This window comes from Erithacus rubecula (genome assembly GCF_903797595.1).
Source record: "Erithacus rubecula genome assembly, chromosome: 21".
NCBI classification, from domain to species: Eukaryota; Metazoa; Chordata; class Aves; order Passeriformes; family Muscicapidae; genus Erithacus; species Erithacus rubecula.
The window spans coordinates 7,840,198-7,863,227 of NC_136673.1; the positions used below are offsets into that span (position 1 = coordinate 7,840,198).

The following is a 23,030-nucleotide window of genomic DNA, read 5'->3' on the forward strand; positions in this document are numbered from 1 at the left end:
TCTTCCTCTATTCTTTTACAAGCAAAATCTCAGTTCTTTGTCTACTGACCCACGATAGCTGCACCATCACTGTCCATCTGACCTCCTCCTGGACCCCCAAACCAATGCCAGTATTTATGATCCACTTTGTTTTCAGGACTTTTCTGGGCACTTAAATAGAGGCACATCCTTGCGTGGGCTCTCTGCACTGGGCAGGCTTTGGCAGCATGAGCACAGCACAGAACATCAGCTGCTGAGCTTGGGGGAGACAGCCCTGGGTGAGGACAGGAGGCATTGCTATGTCTGGGATGGGAGCAGAGGAACAGCAACTCACAGCTGGAGGCTGCTGGAGCCAGAAGCAGCCCTCTGTGGGCAGAGCTTGACAGAACAGAGGCTGGAGTAGCCCATACAAGCTGCTGCAATGTTATAAATAACATCCTCCAGGGTCTCCTTCCCTCACTTCAGTGCCATTTCTTACGTCTGGGTACCTGCAATCTTTGCAGCAATCAATCCAGCCATAGAATGAACTAAGAATTTCATTCTTCATGCAGGAAAAGTTTCCTCACTTTGCTGAGAAATGGGAAGTAGGGGGAGAGGGAGACGGGGGAAGGCAAAAGTAAAAGTTAAAAAAAAAAAAACAACCTTGTTATGGTTTCATTTCCAGAAGGGGAGGTGGGGGAAGGGGAAGAGGGAAGTTTGGCTTTGAACACATCAGGTGCTGCAGAGCCGTCAGAGACACGCAGGGCAGAATGGAAAACAGTGCCCTGGACTTCTGAAAGTTGGCCGTGCCTGTTTTGCTGGGAGACTCCAACCAGAGGTGACAGGACTCAGTTATGAAAGGGGAATTTAGGTCAACAATCAAAGCTGCAGTCAGGGGGCCCAAGAACAGGGAGCTAAAGGTTGGGGCTGTTTTTTTCTTTAGCATGCTTTAATCGTTTAGTATCAAAGCGCAGAAGAACGCTTGAAAGAGCAAATATTCTACAGGAACCTATAGAAAGCTTTTATCTGTCCACAGGAAAATAATTAAAACCGACAGATTTGGGTTAAGTATCCCCATGTTCCATGCAATTGGATAAGTCAGTGAAGATCCACTGGAGCAGTTCTTGAGTTCTGCACTGGATATTTCATGGTATGATGTTCAACCCAATATAGTTGTACAAAGGGGAGAAATAATCTCTCCTTTCCTTTGCTGTGCTTCCCCCAGCCCCACTTCCTTCCACAATAGTTAAATAATTCAAAGTCTAGAGTACTTAAGGCAACATCTCTGTCTATACCATTTCCAACACAGCTAAAAGGCCTCCTGAGGTCACCCCCTGAGACAAGGAGTGGTTCAAGAAATCACCTAAGGCTTGCTCAGGTGGCAATGTACTACTTAAAGAGCAAAAAGGGGATGTTTGCTGCTGCTATCAATCTAGCTGAATTCACACCAGATTTTATCCTTTACAAGCTATGCCAGAGGATTCAGACCTGAGAGAGAAGGATGGAGATCTTTTTGTTCTGCCGTGAAAGACAAGAACTTCATAGTGTAGAAATACAGAGTCTAATAAAGCCATGCCTAATTAACATTGAGAATTTAGCCCAAGGCTCTTTAAAATCAAAATCTTTATATCAGTGTAATTTAGCATCAAATTAAGCATACATTGTGTACTGTTTCTCAAATTCCCAGTCAGTCATTTGCTCAATGAGATACCTTAAAGTCTGAACAACAGCAAGACATGAATTTATAGTGGCTGGTTAGTTATGAACATTACATAAATCCTTCCCTGTTGATAACAAAATCATGTGGGCTGCAAGAGAGCAGCCACTGGCATGGACAATCATATTAGTGACACTCCAGTGAGCCCATTGTGGGAATACACCCGCTCACAGTATAGAAAAGCTTACTGCAAATACATCTGGTAGGCTGGGCTTAGTGAGAAATTACAGATTGTGAGGGTTTTGAGGTGTAAGTGAACACACAGCACTGTAACCACAGGGCAGAGAAGGAGCTGAGTCTTTGCAATGTTATAACAGAGCCAGCTCAGGGCTGGGTATGGCTTTTCCAAGGGCTCCTGCATCAACAGCCTCAGTGTAAACAAAAGGTAGTGGGAAGGTTTAGTCCTTATCTAGATCTCCTCAAGCATTTCACAATAAAGCTGCAGGACCAGTGGAGACTGGTGCTTGGTGAATAAACTGTTTCTGATCTAATAACCAGCTTTAGGCAGCCTTTTGGATGGACAGAAAAATGCACATCCTTCACAAGGGTCAAACTTCAGTCCCTGCTAGGAAGTCTTGGATCACAGGAACATTCCAGACAAGGATAAGGATATTGTAATACTGCAAAACTATTTATTTCTCCTGCCTTGTTCTGAGAAACAACTGAATATTTTTGGATGAAGCTTGGAAAACCAGTATATGTCCATGTTATTAGAGATTATTTTAACACACACAGGTATAGGAATAGTGAAGATAGTAGAGACAGGCTTCTCTTGGATCCTGCTTAAAGGCAAACTCTGATGTTCCATCAGGGAAGCATTGCTGTATGTTACAAATATGAGAGACTTTGCATCCAGCTTGATTCAGAACAAGAACTCAGGTTTTTGGCTGCCAATTTTAGACACTCTAGTGTAGCCTTATTAAAAAGTTTAGTTTGGTGTTTATGAAAACCCAGATAACCTTCAAATATCAGGAATGGATAGCGGTCAGTAAGTTTGTTGGTTTGGCTGAAAGGGATCATCACACACCTCTGAACTCCCAAGCTTATCTCTGCTCATTGCCCAGCAGAACCAGATTACAAATTAACCTTCCCATTGTACCTGAGGCAGCTGATTCACCTCCAGAGAAATCCAGCATTAACACCATTCCCACTTGAAAAGCAGGTGTTGCAAAACACCCGGATACACATCAGGAGGAAGGCATGGAAACCATCCATCTTTCACAGACACATGCACAGCACACACAAACCTGACAAAAAGGACATTAAGATAAAGGCACAGCAGCACAAGAGTCACTGGGCTCACACAGATGAAGGTACCCAGCAATGTTTGGTGGAACACAAGTCACCTCTGCTTCCACATCTCCTCTTCCTCCCTGTGCTGTTTGCCAAACACTGATTAGCTGTCAAAGCTCTACAAAGAAATTTACTCTTGCCCACACTGACATAAAGTGGCTTTCCTCCCCTTTGTAAGAGTTAATGCTTGAGAGCAACCACAGAGTATCTTCTGTGGAAAGAACAGACACGTAATACCATAACTTCCAGGCAATCTAAATGATAAAGAGATATTTCTGGGCTCCTTTTAGATAACAGCAGAGAGAATTGATCATAAACTGGGTCAAGATAGGTCAGCATACCTCGGAGCAGATCAGATGGCCAGAGCATCCCAGGAGGAAATATTCTCCTGGAAGGATTATTAGGGGCACATCTGTGCCATCAGATGACCGTGCACAATACCCATCAGCTCACGGGGAGTTCAATATGGCATTTCCTTTCAAAATGTGCTTTGTGTCTGACAGGCAGTGCAAGTCCATCAGCTGCGGCAGCGCCCGAGCGCGGAGCGGGGCTGGAGGAGCGCCCGGCCCTGCCGGCCGCAGACACGGGGCAGCTCTGCACACCAGTGCCTTGTGGTGCTGATCAAAACACACAGCCAGCATTAAAGGGGGGACAACAACACAGCTTGTTTTGCTTTTTAGAATTCCCTCGTCTCTGACCTTTACAGCAGCTTTAGGGCAGCGCTGGAACCAGCTGAGCAGTTACTACTCCCAGCTGCAGCCAGGAGAGCTTTTACACCATTGCACAATGTGTGTGGGTTTGCAGGGGGGAGGTTAGGGCTGGAGAACAAAGGAGGAAATCTAGTGGCACCTAAATCAAACATTATGATCAATGAGGGAGTGGGAAGAGAACCTGGGGAGCAGGGACAACCTTACAACCTTTCCAGGATCAGACAGATGGCCAACATCCACATTATTACAGAAACAAAACAAAAACAAAAAATTCCATGAATGCAAACTAGGGCACCCTGCGAGGAGACTGTAAAAATCACATCATGATAGCTTAGACTTGTCTTTGTAATTGAGGGGCATTTCCACATGAAACAGTTCTAGTTATTTAATTGGATTTTGAGAACATTCTTGGGCAGACACTTTGTGAGTGCAAAACTGAGTGGTTCCAGTGCATTTACGCAGATTTATACCCTGCGAGGGCTTTGCCTTGTGAAAATTAAATATCTTATTGTAAAAATATCTTCGATCTTATCCAGACTCAAATATCTTATTGCATCTGGCTTCCCCATATGACTGCATCTTTCCTGTACTAATAGAAACAACTGAGGCATTTATCAACCTTCAAAGAACTGACTCCAAAACAATCCACAGAGAGGAGGCTGCAATAGCAGTGGGGAGAAGGGAGCTGATCATGCCTGTTTTCTGCTGCTCTTATGAAAGGGATCCGGGCCTTCACTAATCCTGACTATTTCATGCCTCAAATTCCCTGCTCCATACTTGCACACAAGTTCCAAACCCATACACAAACCACAGAGATATTTCTGCTTTCTAGGAAACGTCCTGCTGAAAAAAAAAACCTGCCTCTCTAACATGATATAACTATTATAGTATGCATTCCAGATAGGCTGGAGTCACCACATACTAACCTAAGTATATAATTTTAGAGCTTTATTATTCTGCTCGGTTTGAATCCAATTTCATTTGTTTTGGTATGATTTTCCTCCTGGAAATACCTGAGCCTGTATTTCTGCTCTACAAATACCAGTGATCACTTGATCTGTGAGCACAAATAAATAGACATCTAAAAGCAAATTCTCACACAGATACTCATGATGCCTTAGAAGTGCAGAGGAACAAATTCACACCTATTAAACCAAAGACTGTAGCTGTGAAAATTCAGCCTTTAGTTCTTAAAGGACAAGATGGGACAGTGATGGGCAAACCTCCAAAAGGTCATAATTCTGCTTCGCTTTCCATAAGTGTTGCCAAAGCCAAATCCTTCTCGAAAGTAATTGACCTTCTCAAGTCTGCAGAACTGGGAGAAAAATGTAAAAGAAACAAGCTACCTTGGAAGATTTTTGGCAATTCTTGTATTTAGCTGAGCAGCAGGAAATATCATATGTCCAACCTTTCTTATGTTATTTCAGCCCTTCTACTTCTGGTTAAATTTGGAAGCAGAGCAATGAAGACTAACAAAATACCATGTACAGGCACGAATTTCTCTGTGCAGGGGCCTATGTACACATGTGCACATGGCTTGGAGGGAGCAGACTGGGGCATTTGAGGCTTAAATTTGAGTTTTGAGGAACACTCTCCAGGTGGGGATGTCTCAAATGAAATGAAATCCTGTCTCAGAACACTAATTGCCTTCGACAGGGTTTTGGTCAATGTTTGCAACTCAAGACACAGGGATAGGTCATTCCAGTATCCTACATCCCCTGGACTGGTGTTCTGCCCTGAGACTGAGGCAGACCACCCAGCAAGAGGGTGGCAAGCTGAAGTCACCCCTGGCTTATTCTCTGCTTTCTCATCCACTTTGTTTTTAAGGGTCTGCTATGTTTGCTTCACATTCCTGGCATTGTCAAAGGTCCTGCTTCCAGAAGGAAACCTTAATTTTTGCTCCCCCAAGTCTTTTCTGGAGGTAAACTCTCAGCATCATTGAGGTCGACTATAAAGCTCTTACTACCTTCAATGAGAAAATATTTCAGTCTTGTTTTTCAGGTGGTTTTTCAGACTGTGCACTGGACTGTTTCAAAGGGGAGAGGTCAAGTCACACATCATTCTGAAAAAGTTGACAATATCTAAACAGGATTAAAAATATCATATGAGAAAGAGCCTTACAATTCAACTGCAGTGATAGTGAGGAAACCCTACAACGAGCTGGAAATATTGTGGTGATCAGAAATCCTATCAATGTCAAGGGGAGCCCATGGAAGTTAAAAAGAGAGAAATTAAAAGATCTATAATTAGCATCTTAGTGCTGCTTGTGCTTTACTGCTAGCTTCAACTATTTTTCCAGTAATAGCAAAAAAACCCAGAATACTCTGACATTAGAAGTTCTTAGACACAATATGGGTGACCACTGAATTAATTCCTCTTTAAAGACCTTGCAGTTTGGAAAAACGATTAGTTCTATATTGAAAGCTATGGTGACAGATATTCCACCACTCTACTCAGAAAGGTTTTTCAATTACTGACTACTCTCAAGGCTAAAATGCTGCTAAAATACTCTGTTCTAAAGTTGCTTAATCTCCACTGCATCCATTGGATTTACTCATATCCTCTAGCATTCATTTCTAACCCACAATTATCAGTTTAATATTCCCAAAACATTCCTTTCTAGATCATGGTGATCAAGTCACCTCCTAATCTTCTTGAGTACAACACTTCAAGATTTGTCACAAATCATATAATTATTGCCACCTCTGATTGTTTTCTCTCTAAATCCTCTTCCAACATCCTTTTTAAACTGAAGACACCAAAATGGGACAAAGTGCTTTGGCAGCAGCTACTCCAGTGTCATTACAGGGGTAACACAACCTCCCCAGTCCTGCTCAATATCTCCTTGTTTACCCAGCCAACAATGACTCCAAACCTTTGGCCACAGTCTCACATTGGCAGCTCACATTTACATGCTTTATCTATTCCAACAGGCAGTAACTGCTCCACATTCAGCTTCCAGGTGAAAGATCCTTTCCCCCATCCATCCTTTGTGTGTGACCTGCCTCCCCTCTCTATATATGAATGACTTCACGTTTGGCTTTGCTCTAATGCATAGTTTGCATGTTCTCAGCTTTTGAAAACACCCAACTGAGAGTGCTGTTTTGGTCATTGTTTACCACTCCCTGCACTCTGCAACATCTGCAAATTTTATCAGCACTGATTCTGTTTTCTTGCAGGTTGTTGACAGAAAATATTAACTAGTAAAGAGCCAAGATTGCATTGTGCTGAATAGGAGGGAATGTGGCCAGAGTCACACTGTTCAGGCAATGGCTCTGTTTTTCAGTGGGGGAAAATAAATACCTGTGATACTCATGAATACGAGCTTACACAAGTCAAGAGAGAAAAGATGGGACAAATAGATTAGGAGATTGGCAAGATGTGCCCCCTGTCTTTCTGTCTCTTTGGCATTCTACAATCTCAGTCTTCCCTTTACAGCAGCACAGGAACCCAGCACAACCCTAGCCAACAGGGCTTCTTGGCTGAGCATTCCAACTTGTTGGTGCAAAGGAGTGGCATTTGTCATTCACAACTTCACTCATGAAGCACTGCACTAATGACATTTCCTCATCCTCACAAACAGCATCTCTCTGCAGGCTGCTGAGAGTCATTATCCCACCTTTGGAGATGGAAAAGACAGAGCTGGAGGCAGCTCACAGCAATTGCAGAGCAACAACTAAAACCCCAAAGCAACCTGTGCACTTCCACTCTGCCACAGAAGCAGAAGCTGGAATTAGCAGGAGAGGGAGTCTGCTTCTCTCACACAGGAGTTGCATCACTGCTGAAACAAACACCCTTTCTTTCTCCCCAAGCATCTAATTTATCGCTGAAGGAAATCTCTGTTCTCTTTCCGAAAGCACCAGCCAAAAAGAAACCTCTACCCTTTGCAACAGCCTCTGTTTTCTCCTCTGCCAACTGGTCTCTGTCTCTCCCTTCCTCATAGAACATCTTGTTGCAAAGCCCTTCTAGAATAATGTTCACATAAACCCGTGTGCCTGTTCCAGCTTGAGCTGCCACCAGTGTGTGACAAGTGTCAGAGTAACCCATAAAAGCCAGGCTGCTGGCTCGACAGGGCAAAGGACACCATGTGTTGAACACATTGACAGTTCTCAATAAATAACAGCCCTGCTGAACAGCTGGTTAGGTTGCTGGGGTTTGGAAGAATGTTGGCCACATTGCCTACTTGCGTGCGTCCTCCTCAGCGAGGCACAGACAATCCTGTGCATGGGGAGAGGAAATACTTCACTTCCAGAATAGACCAAAGAGGAATTTAAAAAAGAAAGTATCTGAACACTAGTTAAAATCTTGAACTCAAGTTTTATGGCCAACTTTGGACATAAAGAAGTGCAATAAATTGTTATGTTGATGTAGGTGCAAAAGATGTTCCTCCTGAGGGACTGGAGAGATGGGCGGTGGTGGGAAGAACTGTCCTAATCTCATTTCCTTCTTCCCTCTCTCTCATGGAATACATAAGTCCCATTTCATTCAGTCTGAGAGCATAGAAACTGTTCATGGAACAGTTTGCCTTCACAGTGTGAGGCAAAACACAAGGTTTTGGCAAAAAGACTTTTGCTTCTCTGCCTCTACCATCAGCGTTTGAGGCTCAGAGAAGAGTTTGGACCAACATTCGGCCTCCTCCTGCTGCAAGGTCTCTTCCTCCAGGAGTGCAAGTGCTCCCAGCCCACCTTTGCTGCCAAATCCCAGCCCTGCAGAAACCTCTGGAGAAGAAACACGGCCCCCTTGCTGTCTCATTTTGCCTCTGTGAGACACAGCTGCTGTTGCTTCCCTCTCTGGCCTGCTCCATAGAGCCTGCAGGTGTTTGCAGATGGCCATTTCCCAGTAAAACTGGTGGTATGTCGATGTTTAAAACACAAAATAAACCCCCAGTGCTACAGTGTCCAGTTGAAGACCACTGCTGTTTGAGCATTGCCTCTGCTGAGGCACAGAATGTAAACAGGCTGTTTGATTAAACCATCCCTAGCAAGAGGACTGCGGGGAATTCCAGCCTTTCCCAGCAGAAGATCCTCTGCTCTTCAATAATTCAGAACTCTTCAAAGGGTAAGAATGAGCTCAACTTCCCTGAGAGGAGAAGCTGTTGATAGTTATGCTGGAATTCTTGGAGGAAGCTCACCAATATAAACCAGGTCCATTTCCACCGCCTCCACCCTGCTCCTTTATTTAACCTGCTTGCAGGCAAAGGGATTGTGCAACAACTGATAAACTCTGTCCATGCTGCAATGCAAAATGCTCACTTCTGATTATCTTCCCCCCATTGGGATGGGAGGTGTAGAGACCACACTGGAGCAGCCTTACAGATAAGACTTGACAGAAGATATTTGTTCACTAAGAGAAACTGCTCTTTCAACAAAAAGCAATAGATAAGACTATTTTAAATCATCCCATTTTAAGGTATGGAGATTCTGCCAGCACTGGACACCTTTTGTAGTACATTTCTAAAACTTCTATGCTCTTAGAACTACAAGTGGAACCACAAGAGTTCCAAATCTATTTTATCTGTAAAAGCTCTCTTAGCCCCAGTTCCAAACACACTCCTTGTGGAAGAGAGAGAGAGCCTGGAACAGTGGCATGAGCAGTGCATTGACACCCCACCTCTGCCCAAGTGAGGAACCACAGCCCTGGCCAGGCTGCCTCCCTTATTGCCAGAGCTTTTCTATATCCGATGATCCTTCTGTGCATTTTGAGTGGCCAGAAAGATTTATGAAAGGATCCAATTGTCTCATGGAAGGAAACACACCTAATCCACTCACCTTATACCTGAGACTAAGGTGCAGTGCTAAAGAAAAGAACCAGGACCAGCCACAAGAAAATGGACTGTTTATTCTGTGCTGTCAGAGATTTGTGGGACCTCTGGAAGAAGTCAGAAAACATTCAGTGTTTTCCTGCTGCCAGCACCATTACCATGCTTTGCTCATGCCCACGGTGACCACAGTCCTGTGTTACCCACTCCCCTGGGTCCTGCTCACTCCTGCCTCCTGAAGGGGTGGTTCTGTGAGAATGGTGTGCAACACCAGATGTACCATCAGCCCTGTGCTCAGACTATAGTGGACAATTATCCTCTGGGCTATTTTAGTTCTTTTACAGCCTTTGCGCAACTCAAGAGCAACAGTTTTGCCAGGAGCCAGAATCTAGATTTTGATGTTAAAAGAACAACAACAACAACGAAACAGACAAAATCAGTGGATTTACCAAGAAGAAAATCTACAGGATTACTGAAGTCAGCCTCCCTGCTCGGGGTTCCTGAATGCTGTCCGTGCTGATTTCAAAGCAAATTAAGACCACAACTCTTCCCCATTTCTTTTATATTTTCCACGATGATGGGAAAAGATGAGGAAGACACAGAGTTAGAGAGACAGGCAAACATCTCATCAAAGAAACTCCTACAAGCAGATGGAGTGTAGGAAACATCCAGCAACCCTGCTGGCTCCAACCCACAGCCCGGGCCTGGGTGCGTGGTTGATTTTCACTAACTAACTTTTCTTCCCGTGAACTTCCTCTGAGAGTGTTTGTTTATAAACAGAGGAGGGAATATTATTGCTGGAGATGGGACAGTACGGGCGGGGGTGAAGGAGTTTAGGCCACAAGCCTGGAGAGCAGAGTTCAGGAGTGTTTGTTGCCGGAAACACAAAGGGCTCACTGTAACACTGGTACATGGCCCAGTTCCACAGTCTGGAGGGATTACGATATAGGTACATGCAGAAAATACTTCAAAAGGCAAAAACAACCCCAAGCTGTGCAAATGTTTCCCACTGCATCACCATAACCATTACACACCCAAATAAAACCACTGACGGTGGTTGGAGGTTCTCCTCCACAGCATCCACCTCTCAGCTTGGTCACTTTCCCCATTGCATGCCCTCTGTCTCTGCCCCAAATTCTACACATCCACAGGTCTGGAGCAGCCCCCTCCCTGGTTTCCTCTCCAAAGGAGTTACTCTAGGTTTACATTGGTGTGTTCAACAGAATCTGGCTTGTATTGCTTGCCCTTCCCTCTGCCAAGTATGTTTCAAAACTGTGTGTGTAATGCATTTAGTTAACATTTGCTTTTTCTCCCAGTACTCCTTTTCTCCCTGAACATCTCCATTCACGAGCTACAGCACAGGAGGCTTCCAATTCTTGTCTAGTTTACACTGAAAATGATTCTCATTAAATTATCATTGGTGAAAGGTGCTGTTTTGACCTCCAAGAGGCTGCTCAGTTTATCCACAAGACAGATGACATGGAAGACAGTAGTAATGCAAGCTCCAGATTTCAACTTTAGCACCTCAGACTTCACAAGCACAGATGCTGCTGCATTCAGAACAAGCTCCTGTGGATTGGATGTACAGCCTCCCCGCTGATGCTCCCAACAGAAACAGTGGTTACTGAGCCATGAGGGTGTGCACTGGGTTGTGATCCCTTCCCAAAAATCCTCTGGGGGCTCTTCTGCAACCTCTCACCTGGTCTGGATTTAACTACGGGGTAAGCAAGTTGTTTTTGTCTTTAATTTAATAATCTGAGATATACAGAGGCAGATTTTCAGCATTTCCTGAGAAGATAAGCAGTTACAACTTCCACGTTTTACAAGCTATTTCAGCAAGTCAATACAATAATCAATGTGCAGACAGATAAAAAAATATCAAAGTATTCCAATTTAAATAGGAGTACTCTGAACTAAGGGGCTTTGCTGACATTTGTTTTTCTCTCCCATTGTGGGCTGCACAGACTGCTCCATATGAGAAACACAATAATTTGTGTGAATTCAACCATCACCAGCATGTCTGGCTCAGAGATACGAATTCCAAACCATCTGATTTTCTGCCATCTCCAAAGAGCTCATGTCACAAATGCCAAGTGCCTTCTTCCCTCAGCTCCTGTCTTGTCACCAGCAGGATGTCACCTGGCAGGTGACAGACTCCACCACTGGCTCAATACTGCCATTATCCACTGAGGAACAGCTACAAGGAAACATCCTACAGGGATTAGGGCATGAAGAAACAATTTCAACTGAGGAATAACCATCATCATCCCTAAAAGACAATAATAAAAAGTAACAAATGGCTTGATTGCTGACTTTGTCACCAGCACACTGCCACATCCAGGACAAACCACAGCATCCCTCCACTCCTCAATTTCCCTAATTTTAAGGGATGTATTCTCTCACACCTGAGATTTATCACCTCCAGCAGCAGAAAGTTTTGTGACAAGTTCAAGGCTATAAAACCATAGTCTTGCTCCAATGATAAAGAAAAATAATAGCACTAGAATACATTAGTACAGGAGGGAAAAAAACTCCATTCAAAACTAAGTAACAGTGGTAACAGCAAATGCCTTTCCTTTCCATTTATTTCCCTGTCTTAAATAAAACAAACAAAATAATGGTGATAAAATCTAGTTCCTCAATCCAGTGGATGATCTTTGTGAATATGTTTCCAACACTAACAGCAGAGAACAGGCAAGGAAGAAAACGAAGGAGCAAAAGAGCCTGCAGCTGATGCTTGGTGTCGGGAGCAGCGCTGCTCTTCTCCCAATTCCATGACGACAGAAGACTCCTGGGAATCAGATGAGGGAGGGGAAGATGGGTCAGAAGAGAGAAATCCATATGGGAAAGTGATTTAAAGCAAACAGAGAGACAATAAATTAGATAAGGAAAAGGAGGAAAAACACGACAGAGGGGAGGAAGGAGAAGAGATAAAAAAGCCCTAAATATCACCCAAAAGGAAGACTCGAGAGCCCACCAGGCCCCAGGAGGTGCCCAGAACAGAACAGAGTGGTTTGTTTCTCTAACACAGCAATTCTTTTTCTTTCATGAGCTGGTATCATATCTCTCAGCTGCTGCTTCACCAGGCCAACTCCAGATGCTTCTCAGTTTCACTTCCCCCTCGCTCCCTCTCTGCGCGAGCGAGCGCTCGCTCCTTGTTTGTGCACGGCGAGGATGGATATTAAACAGAACAATATCAATAATTCCCGGAAAATAGGCGAGCCCACGAGGCTGGCTGAGCACAGCAGCACTCTGCCTGCTTACCCTGTGTTCCCACAGTGATTCCAACGCCAGCTGGCCGCAGCCACCAACCTGTGGCCACCCTGGGAGGGGACACCACCCTCCCGAGGCACAGGCGACGGGAGAGGAGCAGGGAAGCAGCGACTGTGCAGAGCAGGAAGGAGGGAAAGCAGGGGAATCAAGGACACCAGATAGTAAGGGAAAATCTGAGGCTAGGATGGTGATAAGTGAGGGTGGAGGGATTGGATGGGAAAGTCACTTACATCACCCTGCAGAACAGAGAATGGGAGAGTGGGTTTGGAATAAGGGAGATATTAACATTAAAAAAAAAAAAAAAAAAAAAAAGGGAAAAAAAGAGTGGGAAAAAAAAAAGGAAGAAAGGTTGAAAGAGACAGAGGCCAATTTGGAGATTTAGAGTATAAAAAACACAAATAAACATGTTCCCTTCATCTGATTTAGGGTTTCACAGTTTTTCTTCTCTCATGTCCAAAGCAAAAACATTCTGTGAAATAAAGGATAGTGAAGCAAGGGCCAAAGACAGGTCCAAGCTGTAGAGAAGAGGTGCAGAAAACCCTCTGAAACCACAGCCTTTGCCAGATTCAGCCCAGCTCAATGGGCTGATCATTTTTCATGATCTTGACTAGGTTTAGGATCAAGTCCATGCTTCCTGTGTAGCCATGAATCAAGGTCAATTCTGACTCGTGTTCATATTTGTTCACTTCTAACTATGATACACAATGTACCCTCACTTAATGCTGCAAACTTACAGATGCTCAACAGCCCTCAACTTGTTCTGATCACTGTCAGCAAGGATAGCAGAAAGCAAATTTCTGTGGCAAGATACTCACTCCTGTTCTCTTTTTATTTTGCCTTTTTGAGTTCTGCTCTGCTCCTGCTCTGAGTAAGAATACTTTAACTTCATGGATGGCTTTGGGGAGAGCAAACTTTATAATAGGCACTAACATCAAATCAAAGCAGTTTACAAGATGTGCCACTTGTGTCAGAATATGTGGGGAAATAAACAAGCTGCTCCTCCTTGATCATTGGAGTTTAAATGCTCTATTGATCTGGGAAGAAAATCAAAGGTGCTTTGGAAATGGTGTGTGTGTGCATGCATGCTCACAGCAGAGAAAATGAAGAGAAATGTGGAGAGACAGAGAAAACAGCACAACAATCAAGTATTCCTTCTCCTCTGAAAGGTGAAATAAAACCAAGAATCATATCCAGATGTCAGCAATCCCCAGGTGGGGAAATGGGCACAGAGCAATTGAAGGGTGAAGTCAGGGAAAAGGTACATCTTCAGAAACCTCTTTTTGGGAAAACAAAGAAACAAAACACACAGCACAACACCTGTGCCCAGAACAATGCATGAAACCAATGCCCAGAACCCAGGAAGTAGAAGAGTCCAATATATTTTGCATATATGAAATAGGATGATTAATGTTTACTGCCCATGTAAACAGTAGTGGCTGAAAGATTGGTAGCATTGAGAGAGGAGGGTAAATGAAGAGAAAGATTATATTAGACTTGCTGATACACATGGCAGAAAAAGCATAGAGGATTTAGATCAAACAAGTATTTTCTGATGCATTTTCTAAACCATCTGGAATATAAGATGTGAAGAAGCAAAAATGCAATCAAACATTCATTTCTGCTTAAAAGGGATGTAGGAACTGCCACACAGGCTAAGACCAGAGAAGGGTGGGAAATGTTTGATAAAATATTTTTCTCAGGAAAAGGGGAAATTAATCAAAACAGACTATCTGTGGGAAAGGATCAGTTTTGGCAAATAGTCCAACTTAAAATTTCAATAGAAGTTTCATAACTGTCAAAACACCTGATTCATTTTAACTCTCTGAAAATATGAAAGCTGATACCTTTTACCAGCCAATGTTTTCTTTTCTCATACTTAACAGTTTTCTAAACCAATGTTTTGGATTTTAGGTACTTAAGATGTTGTCGATCTGTCCTTCTCTTTTCCTGTCTTACATTAAAACGGTGACTCTCAGACTTAGCCAAAGAGCTTTGGTTTACAGTAGAGCACTGGGAAATCTTCTGTGGCCTGGGCTATATCAGAACCTACAAAGTGGATTTTCTGTGAATGTTTGGACTAATTATCTGCTGTTATATCCCTGACACTGCAGGGGACTGAATTTGGCAGCCCAGGTGGTCCCTTCTCTGCTTCTGCTCCTGTAATTTCTATCAGAGAAAATAAGAGCTGAAAAAGCAACAGATAAAATTAGAAGCAAAACTATTATATGGGAGCATTTCAGCTGACCCCAGTCATGGAAGGGTTTATTTTTGTTTTTTTAGCTTTCTTTTCAATATGTCTTTTTGAAAAAAAAACACTATAGTTTGGCTCTTTTTTTTTTTTTTTTCCTGGCTCAAGCCAACATGAAAGTCCAATGGGAACACACTTGGTTAATCCTGTGGCCTTGAGAGCACCTAAACCCTGTTGGTCCTGCAATATTTTTCATAGAATAGTTTAGGCTGGAAGGGATCTTTAAAAATCATTTCATCCCACCCCTGCCATGGCAGGGACCCCTCCCACTGTCCCAGGTGCTCCAGCCCCAGTGTCCAGCCTGGCCTTGGGCACTGCCAGGGATCCAGGGGCAGCCACAGCTGCTCTGGGCACCCTGTGCCAGCCCTGCCCACCCTGCCAGGGAACAATTCCTGCCCAATATCTGATCCAAACCTATTTTCTTTCAGTGTGAAGCCATTCCCTCTTGTCCTGGCACTCCAGGCCATTGTCAGAAGTCCCTGTCCAGCTCTTCTGTAGAACCTTTTCAGGCCTTGCAAGGCCACACTAAGGTCACCTTTAACCCTTCTTTTCTCCAGCGGAACAATCTCAGAGCTGCTCCATCCTCTGATCCCCTGGTGCCTCCTCTGGACTCTGCAGCAGCTCCAGCCCCTCCCTGTGCTGGTTCCAGGGCTGGGGCAGCTCTGCAGGTGCTCAGGGTCTCACCTGAGCCCAGGGCACAGGGGCAGAATCCCCCTGCCCTGCTGCCCAGACTCCTCCTGACACACCCCAGGACACAGTTGGCTTTCTGGGCTGCCAGGGCACAAAACACTTCTGAGTGAAAGGTGCTCCTGCATGCACTGTGGCTTCACCTCTCTTATGACAGACCCATGTCCTGACAGAGCCAGACCCAGGCCCCAAAGAAGGCATTTCTCCACCAAACTCCCTGCTCCCCTCAGCCTGTAAGCTGAGTCAGGCCCCAGTGACCAGCGAGGTGTCCACTGGCATTTGGATCTCTGCTGTTCAATGTGCTCAGCCAAGGATCTCTCCCACCCTTGGCACCTGGGTCAGCTGTGCAAGCACAGATCTGTCCTGTTGAGCACTGGAAAGAGGCACCTGCCCAGGTTGGGGCTCCCAGGGAGCCAGCATCAGTGAGACCCTCTGGGATTTGGGATTCCAGCTCATCCCTTTCCCATGCCACATGTGGTGGGGCTGACAGGGACATCTGTGCTCAATGCAGCCACAGCCTCAGCACCCCTTGGCCACCTACAGCCCCTCCTGGCACAGCTGGGGTGGGAGTGGGGAAGGGAGAGCAGCTCCAGCCGGATCTCCGGGATGCTCCAACCCCGCCCAGGGCTGTTTTTGGCCATGGCTTTGCGTGAGAAGGCTCTCCAAGGGCTTCCCCTCGCCCTCAGCAGCCAGCCCGCCCCACACAGCCCTGCTCTGCCTCCTCCAGACATCTCCACGAGTCCCTGAGGACAGCCCTGCTCCTGCTCTCTCTCCAAACACCATCCTCGCCGCCTGCTCTCTGCCTCACGCGAGTTGTTCTAACTGAAACAGGCTGGATTGAAATAAATCAGGCTGAAATGAAGCTTGCAGAGGCAAACTCGGCCTGGGACACAACTCTGTGCCTACAGGAGACAGCTATACTTCATTTAGGAATCTGAATTTGCCATCCTTCACACACATAGAGTCAAATTGCCCTCACTGTTTTATTATAATTTAATTAATTAAATTAATTAATTAAAACACATAAGTGTTTTAAGGGGGGAAAAAAAAACCAAACCCAACTTTCTTCTAATGGTGCTGTTCTGACTCTAGAGTGTAGCTGGTCAAAAGAATGAGACCAGATTAAATTGGAAATGTTATGGAAAGAAAAATCAGCTTCTGATTCTTGTCCCAGCTTCCACAGGCTGAAGGAAATGTGCTGTTCAAATGCAAATATTTAGTAAATGACAAGCTGTGAGGGTATTTTGTTCACTGACCTATGAGTCAAGCCATGTCCAGATCCATAGTCATGAAGTGGATAATCATTTGAACCCATCCACAGGGAAGCCAAACCCACACAGCTTCCCCCACCCTTCAGCAACGGTGCTTTAGAGACTTGTCACCTTGCAGGAACATCTGGGCAGCTGTTCCAGCTCCTGTCACTCCACTCTGCCCACCATGGCCAGCACCCTGGGACCTTGCACATGCCAGCACTAATTAAACAACAGAACTACAAGTTTTATATTTGACTTACTCCTTCATTGTAGTTCTTCATTACAGAACACAACTAGAAAATTCATGCAATTGAAAGACAACAGGCTGTTGAAAATGCCACGTTATCTACCTGCCTATTGTTTTAATGCTGGTGAAATTCTGAGAAAACTCTCTATTGAAAACATCCTCAAGTTCCCAGCACACCCAGCACAAGGATCAGCTCTGGAGATAGGACCCAGCTCACCAATTCTATCTGAAGTGCATTAAACCAATATCAGACTCCAAAATTTCAGAAGGAAACAACTCCCCAAAGTAAACATACATTCTCTAACTCCATAGAGGAACTAGACCTTTGCAGTGTCAATTACATATCTTTATAGGTACCCAGTTATTGGACCCTGACATGGATGTTTCTCTCCTACATGCAAAAGCTGTGGCTTTAAGTGAGCTCCCTTGTGCTGATTTTGGCTTTTCTCTCCCTTTGGATTCTGCTGCTGTTTTATGTTCATCAAGAACTGAAGTTGGGAAAACATAGGCACTCCCTTACATATGAAGCTTTATTAAGCTGGGATCATGCTCCCTGTTGGCAGGCTGAGGAATAGAGAGACAGAGGGGAATGAAACCAAGAAGTGGGAAAAAAAATAAAAAACAAAACAAAACAAAACAAATAACTTTCACTCTTCAGAGCAGGCACGCCTTCTTACTCCAGCTGCCGATCATTCATCCCGCTCCTCTCAGCCCCCAGCCAGCAAAGAGTCAACATCCCTCTCCTGTGAAAACAGAGCCACCCCACACCCCAGAAAACACCCAGGCAGGGACTCGGCAGGATCCTGCTTCTTAGGATGGGGTTGCGTTTTCACAGTGGAACCGAAATACCTTTGATTACACCAGCAGCAAGGTCAGCAGCGCTTTGAAGCCCTCTTTTCCCTGGTGTGAGTGCATTACCTAACCCAGCGCAGCCCCACCTTAACCCTTTCCTGCACCGGCATGCCCAGGAGGTGCCGGGTTGATTCCATGAGCACATGTGCGTGTTTACAATGGGATGTGCTGCGCTGCGGGCGAGGTGCGCGCGTCCCAGCAGGGCTTGTCCGAGAACTCTGCGGCCCGGGGAGGGAGGGAGGGAGGGATGGAAGGAGGGATGGATGAAGGAGGGAGGGATGGAAGGAGGGATGGAAGAGGGAGGGCGAGTGCGCAGGAACCGGGAGCTGCTCCGGGAGCCGCACGGCAGGAGCCGCTCCGAGGAGCGCAGCCCAGCCCCGACAGGGCTCCTGAGCTTTTGCGTAACGCAGATCAATGGGTCAGACTTCCAGTTTCCCAACAGCTTTCCCTCTGACAAATGCCAGAGCAGATATCGCTGGAGTCAAACAGGGCGGCAATAACATCGCTGCCAAGCAGCGTGAAAATTGGCAGAGCCTGGCACCAGGACTGCCTCTCATCAGAGACAGGGCATGGCCCGGCACAATGACGAACCCACTTAACAGCGCTGTAAAATTAGCCATTTATGAAAACAAATTGAATACTGCAGCAGAGGGTGACGTAAGGAGAGTTGGCTCCAGACAGAAACTCCTGTAGCCTGGATTAGCAGAAGAACTCCGTTATGTCAGGGCTCAGGCGCAGAAGCTGATAACAACTTGGGTCCTACACCAGATTTTTAACAGACACAACAGGTTTCCCCTACAGGCACACATGGGGCTGCTCTGTACGACTTGCAGTAATTTTTTATGTGCCAGCAGGGAGGGGTGCAAGGGGAGCAGTCGTCACGGGCAGAAAGTGGGGAGCAGAAAGTAGGTGAAGACACAAGAGCAACTCTGAAAAGGAGGTGTATTCCAGTCCCACCCCTTCCCTCAGATCTGTACAGCTTCACACTTTGCAACTGGGATGAAAGTTGGGGAGAAACTAATTTCTGGCACTGCCAGCAAATGTGCCCCCAATCCCTTCCCTCCCGAACACCCAGGTGGGCTCTTGATTTCAGTGGGGTCCTACAGATGCAAATTCAACAGCAGAACTGAGCTCCTCAGTCTGTCACATCCCAGAAGAGTGGAAATGTGAAAGCCAAGAGTTTTGGCAGACAGAACCCTTGATTTCCTCATTGAGGGAAGCGTAATCTCTCCCTAAGCTTGCTGCAGGTCTGGGAGGCTGTGGTGTGCAGAGGATACTCCAAGTGAGTTCCTCTTGGACCTCTTCCAGGTGTTTACACACAGAGCCAAACCTGGCTCCTCTTCAAGAGTGCATGTGAGGGGGGCAGGGGGAGCTTAAAAATAAAATAAAAATTACAAAGTCCTCCCGAGCTGAGCTGAAGCTCTATGGTGCAAAACTGGGGCATTTCTCTTCATTTTTCACAGTGGAATGTTATTTCCATGTATAAAATGGGTCAAGTGTTTTATACAGGCAACAACCCAACCTCCCCCATCCAATTAAAGTATTTTACTACAAATGATCTTTGTGTGTGTTTGTCTAGGTTCCCTGTTGTGAGAATTAGAGATACTTTGCACCAAAGACAGACATGGGGTCCTAGGTGTTGGATTAAACACATTAAAAAATACACTGACCCTGTTTTGGTACTGCTGAGATCTGTGTAAACCCCAAGTCTGCCTTTCCTAACTTGAAAGGGAAGCACTTTGAGCCCTGGGGTTTAAGTCAGGGCTGGGAACCAGAAAAGCAGAGTGTGAGAAAGCCGGGGGGAATAAAGCAAGGAATAATGCGGTTCACCTATGAAATCACTGCTCTGAAGGCACACGGGACCAGCCCATGCCCGGCACCTCCTGCGCACCCCGGCAGCCCCGCACAAAGCGCGGCTCCCTCCCCACAGGCGAGCGGAGCAGCCGGGATCAGCGAAAGTTGAGCAGAAGCACGGCTGAGCTCATCTCAGTTTTTGTTTTCTTTAGGACAAAGCAACTTTCTTGCGAGACAGCAGCCCGGCGGTCGGGGAGGGGGCAGAGGGAGGTGGCAGGAGGGAGGGAGGGTGGCAGGGACAGGGAGGGAGGGTGGCAGGGACAGCGAGCGGGGCAGCGCCACCGGCACAGGCAGCGCTGCCTCCTGCCAGGAGCGACTGCACTCAAAGGGAACGGGGAAATCCTCCCTGTCTCTTTAAGGCATCCTAGGACATGGAAACCTTGTGCTTTCAGGGAATCTCCTTGCCAAAAGAACTGTAAAACATGTCTTTCCCCCCGCCCCCTAATACCCGCTTCTCTTTCTGACTTATTTCCCTTTTTTTTTTTTTTTTTTTTTTTTTAAGGGCATTTCCATTTTCTGTGACTTCCTTCAGAGCAAAGATGGATGTGGCGACATTTGTAAGGGTTTGTAACCCTCCGAAAAGTATCCGATTTCACGACAACTTCGCTGCACTTTATCACTAAAGCGGGGAAAGGGCGGGAGGTGGAGGGAGGGAGGGAAGGGAGGGAGGGGGAGAGGGAGCGAACGCGAGGAGAGGGACCCAAATTCAGGATGGGCTCATAAAATTTAAATAAGAAAAGTGCAATGCTCCTTGTTATTGTCCAGCTCAGACAGCTTAGACTGGTAGCTGCTTTGAGTACTAAATGATTTTATAGGGCTGTTTGACCTTAGAATCATTGATGTTACACTTGCCATTTCTAAGGGGAGACAAAAATACTCCACACATCCTCTAGCTGCAGTGCGAGTCCCAGCCGTAGCTGAGTGTCGAGGGGTTGGGAACTTTATAAACTCATTTGATTCATTTGAGGTTTCACAATAGCCAAAAAGTTCCTTTATAGCTTTTTGGAAACCACATGCTAACACTGCATCTAAAGAGCGAACAGTGGAGTACACTAAAAAGCCAATAAAACCAAGGAAATCGTAGGGGGACCTTAGATAGGCGTTTCTTTGCAGCCACACACCAGTCACATACATTTCTTTCCATACATACAAACAAGCCACTTTCAAACGCTCTACTTACAGTTTTCCAACCCGAAAATTAGACAAAACCCCACCGTAAGTGCTGCCTCTTCTACCTGCACCTCAACCCGCACACCCAGAAAAGACAAGAAACCACCCAGGGGCACTGCCATTCCCCCTCTGCAAAAAGTTTACATAACTTTTCCCGCGAGCCCGCACTTCCAGGCGGTGCGCAGAGCCCCGGGATGTGTCGGGGCGAGGGCGAGCCCGGCGTGTTGGCAGAGGCGCTGCGGTGCCCCGGGCGCTGCGGGCGCTCCCGCGGGGCTGGGTGCGCGCACCCCGCGCCCGGACACACGCACGCCCCCGGCGCCCGGCTGCCGAGCGGGGATGCTGCAGCCACCGCACGGCCGGACCTACCTGCAATGACAGCCGGAGATCTCTGCCCGCCTTCGGCTTTCAGCCACACTTGCAAAGTGAAGGCGTCTCGGGGCAGCTCAACGTCTGCCTTCAGCCGCAGCTGATCACCTTGGCCACTGAAATAGAGCGCCCTGCTCGGGGTAAGGGACTCCTCTTCGTCCTTTACCTCCCGCTGTTGCCTCCTGCGGGGGACATGCCCAGGCTCCAGCCCAGCAGTGGAGCGCCTTCCTCGGGCTAACCTGGTGGCACAGGTGCCCGGGGCAGTGTGGAGGAGCTGGCGGCTGTGCCTGGTGTCCCTTCGTGCCCTGCGGGAGCGCTCGTCCATCCCACATTCGGGTCCACTGGCTAGGGCTGTACAGAGAAGCGCAAGAGGCAGCAGCAAACTCCAGAGCTGCATTTCCAATCTTCCCCCCCCTTCTCCCCTGCAAATCCTCCCGATCTGCCAGCTTTGGGCTCCTCCTTGCCTTGACTTTCTTCTCTTGTTCACCCTTCTTGGTATTTGCTCTTTTTATAACCCTTCTCAGTTGCTTTTTCTTTTCTTTTTTTCTTTTTCTTTCTTTCTTTTTCCTGCTTATAGATTTTTTTTTTTCCTCCTTAAAACAAATAAAAATCAAATAAATCAAAACTCCTTCTTGGTTGAAATGTATTTCTCTGTTCTTCCTTCTCTATCTGTCTTCTTCTCCTCTATTCCTCCACAGCTGGAACTCCTCTCTCTCTTCTTTTCTCTGCTGAATTTTCTTCCCTTTATTTTTTTCTTCTTAAAAAAAACACACACACACACTCTCACACACACACAAAACAAAACAAAAAAACCAAAACAACCCCCCAGCTTTCTCCAAGACTCAGACCCACTGATTTCCCTCCCCCCAAAAGATGCTCTAATCTATTTATTTTTTTGGCCTCCTTTATAACATAAGCCACAACCCCCTCCTTTCCCCCAACCTCCCCCCCTCCCTTCTTCTCCACAAAATGAAAGAAAAGAGAAAAAGCCCCTCAGAAGATGAGTAAACAAGAATATGCTAATCTACTCTAGGGTGCTCCACCTTCCCAATTGAATGATTCCCATTAAAACTGCAGGGATCATGACTAATCAATCAGCTTGAAGGAGCAGATAGCTCCAGAGGTTCAAACACTTTTGCTGTTTTCCTTTTCCCCCTTCTTTTCCTCTCTTCCTCTTTCCCTCTATCACTTCCCCCCCTTATTTATTTTTTAAAGCAATCAGGATGAATGGATCAATGTGACAAAAATGCTGCACCCCCCTTTTTGCAATCTCCCCAGCTTTCTTTCTCAGTCCAGTCCAAAACACACATTCCTATTTTTTTTTTTCTTGGCAAAAGAGAAAGCTATTTCTCCTCTCAGACTCCCCGTTGCACTTTGCTGGTAAACCTTATGCTCCTCTGCAGCACATAAAGAGTCTTGAAACTTGAGTCTCAGATATTTTTTTTTAATTGCTCTCTTTCTTTCTCTCTTTTCCACTCTCTCTCTCTCTCTCTTTCTAATTCCTTCTTTTCCTCTTATTATTTTCTCAAAGTTATGCAATCAGCCAGGCTCCCCCTTTTGTGGTCCCCCTCAGTGCAGTTGTGTGCAGCTAATCCAAATGTTGCATCAAAGGTCCCCATCGAATCATCAGGAGCTAAAAGGAGA

At 45.9% G+C, this 23,030-nt stretch overlaps 1 protein-coding gene across 3 annotated transcripts in view; it reads right to left on the reverse strand.

Annotated features, from left to right (window-relative positions):
* PAPPA (pappalysin 1) overlaps positions 1–22,190 on the reverse strand; it is a 176,761-nt gene extending 154,571 nt beyond the window's left edge. For 2 of the 3 annotated variants that reach the window (XR_013776583.1, XM_079324224.1), the window contains exon 1: positions 21,387–22,189. Coding sequence is in view for 2 of the 3 variants with exons in the window: in XM_079324224.1 (XP_079180350.1) it covers positions 21,387–21,783 (397 nt within the window). In the remaining variant the exon portion in view is untranslated. Of the gene's footprint in view, positions 1–21,386 lie in introns of all 3 variants that reach the window. The other variant, XM_079324225.1, reaches the window with a different exon arrangement.
* Between the last annotated feature and the right edge of the window lie 840 nt (positions 22,191–23,030).